The sequence below is a fragment of the Helobdella robusta genome, assembly GCF_000326865.2.
Source record: "Helobdella robusta unplaced genomic scaffold HELROscaffold_113, whole genome shotgun sequence".
Lineage (NCBI taxonomy): Eukaryota > Metazoa > Annelida > Clitellata > Rhynchobdellida > Glossiphoniidae > Helobdella > Helobdella robusta.
The window spans coordinates 133,750-135,957 of record NW_008703634.1 but is presented as its reverse complement, the minus strand read 5'-3'; the positions used below and the strand labels follow the sequence as shown (position 1 = coordinate 135,957).

The window sequence follows — 2,208 nt, the reverse complement described above, 5'->3', positions numbered from 1 at the left end:
CTCACACACACACACACACACACAGAGAGAAAAAGAGAGGGAGAGAGAGAGAGAGAGAAAGAGAGAGAGAATGATATACAAATGAAAAGAACACTCACACATGACCATGAGTAAGCAAATGATATGTTATCAGAATGGGCATGATAAGAGCAACACATTAAAGTACTACTGCTGTGAGCCATCATCATCCTCATCATCAACAACATCATCATCATTATTACTATCTTAATTATAGTTGCCAACATTTCAACACAACCACACGAATTTAGATAAACAAACAAATTAACCCTCAATTGAATACACACAGTCATAAATTTCATGGCCAATCCTGATCAAAATCCTTATCTTCTCACTTAACCAGCATACAAACAAACACATGGACGAACAAACAAACAAACCAACCAATTTTCCATTCCTGGTTTTAGTCAGCATCGACTTTTCCAGAAGCACCCCAGCCCCTAAAAACTCAAAATCCAAGATGGCGTCATCAGGGCCATCATCATTTGTCCCCAAAATATCGGCCAGTACGTCAAGGAGGTCTTGGGAAGTGGGTAGGAATTCGCCTTTTCTGATGTCGGTGTAGCGTGGAAGTAGTCGTAAATCGAGCTTGTTGTTGCTACTGCTGCCGCCACTGCTGTCCGTGTTGCTGTCGTTGGCGTTATTGATGCTGGTTGCTGTCGGCACTGAATGACGGATTAACAATTTCCCCGGTCTCGGTATCAGAGTTTGTGACGGTTTTGTCGTTGTGGATGTGGTCGTCGTGGTTATTGCTGATGATGCAGAAGTTACTGAATTCAAATTGTTGAGAGGTGTTGTTTTATTTGCCAACTCACTAGTGTTGTTGTTGCTTGTTGCTAGGCTGTTATTAACATTTGTTGACGTTGATGTCAGTATTGATAGTGTTTTTGATGACGTCGCCGAGGCTCTGACGACATCAACTGCAACATTTTTCTTTGCTGTCATGCCCTGCCAGCCCGATGACGATGAACATGACAAAGAGGAAAAAATGTTGTTGCAACTATTGATGTCATTAACATCATTGGTGTTAATGCTTGTTGTTGTAGTTGAGATGGGAGTGGAAATTTTTGCAGAGGCCACCTTACCTGGTGTTGTAATTTTTGGTAAAATTGTTGTTGTCGATGTTGAACTGGTATAAACAGCTGTTCCTGATGAATTTGAGAAGTTGGATCCTTTATCATTGTCATTACCATCAACCAGGTCGACACTCTCAACAGGACCATTAGTCACAGCTGATTTAAACTGTTTGGTAGTCTTGGAGGTAAACTTGAATGAGTTTGGCGCGACTTGAGTTTTGGTGAGTGACTCATTAACACTGTTGTTGTATCTGTTGTTGTTGTTGATGATGGTGGTGGTGGTGTTGACGATGAGAGGTTTATCTGTTGTTGTCGTTGATGTGGCTGATGCAGTAGCTACTGTTGCTGCTGATGTGGTCATTTGGAAACCATCTTCTAATGTTGGAGAGATGTTTTTGCTGATATTATTGTGACTTCTAACTTTATTCACAGGAGAGCCGGTGGAAAATTTATTGATCAATTGAGCAATTGACTTGCTCTTATCATCACCATCACCATCGCCTTCGTTATCATCATCATCATCCCCATCCCCAATTTTAGTAGTTGCTGTTGGAGTAGGTGTAGTTGGTCTCAATTTTACTGAAAAGTTGTTGCTATTGACGTTGACATCATGGGCAAAGTCACGTTTTGCAGGTAATAATTTTTTTGAAGTAGTAGTAGTAGTAGTTGTAGAAGCAGTAGTAGTAGCGACAGCGGCGGTAGTAGTAGTAGTGGTGGTATTTGAGGTGTTATTGAACAATAAAAAGTCATCATCGACATTATCTTTACTGTCGTTATTTTCATCATCATCATCGTCGTCGTCGTCATCAATATTCGTGACGTTACGATCATTGTAGCTTTTTAGAAATCTTTTATTACTACATATACTATCTATATTATTACTCATATTATTACTAATTATATTAATATTTTCATTATTATTATTATTATTATTTATATTATAATTATTTTTAGAGGGCCCTTTAGTCTCTATCTGAAGAGGTGATTTATTAATGATAAACGTGGAATTATCTCCGGCATCATTATCACAATCCTCTTTATTTAACTTATTATTATTATTGTTATCACTATTACTTTCCCCTATGACTTTTTCACTAATTGTTCTTCTGAGGTT

At 38.5% G+C, this 2,208-nt stretch overlaps 1 protein-coding gene across 1 annotated transcript in view; it reads right to left on the bottom strand.

The window, feature by feature from the left end:
* Window positions 1-282: 282 nt before the first annotated feature.
* HELRODRAFT_183636 (hypothetical protein) overlaps window positions 283-2,208 on the bottom strand; it is a gene marked incomplete at both ends in the record, with an annotated part of 3,141 nt that continues 1,215 nt past the window's right edge. The window contains one exon of the mRNA XM_009013228.1: window positions 283-2,067. Within this exon, the coding sequence (XP_009011476.1) occupies window positions 283-2,067 (1,785 nt within the window). The remainder of the gene's footprint in view (window positions 2,068-2,208) is intronic.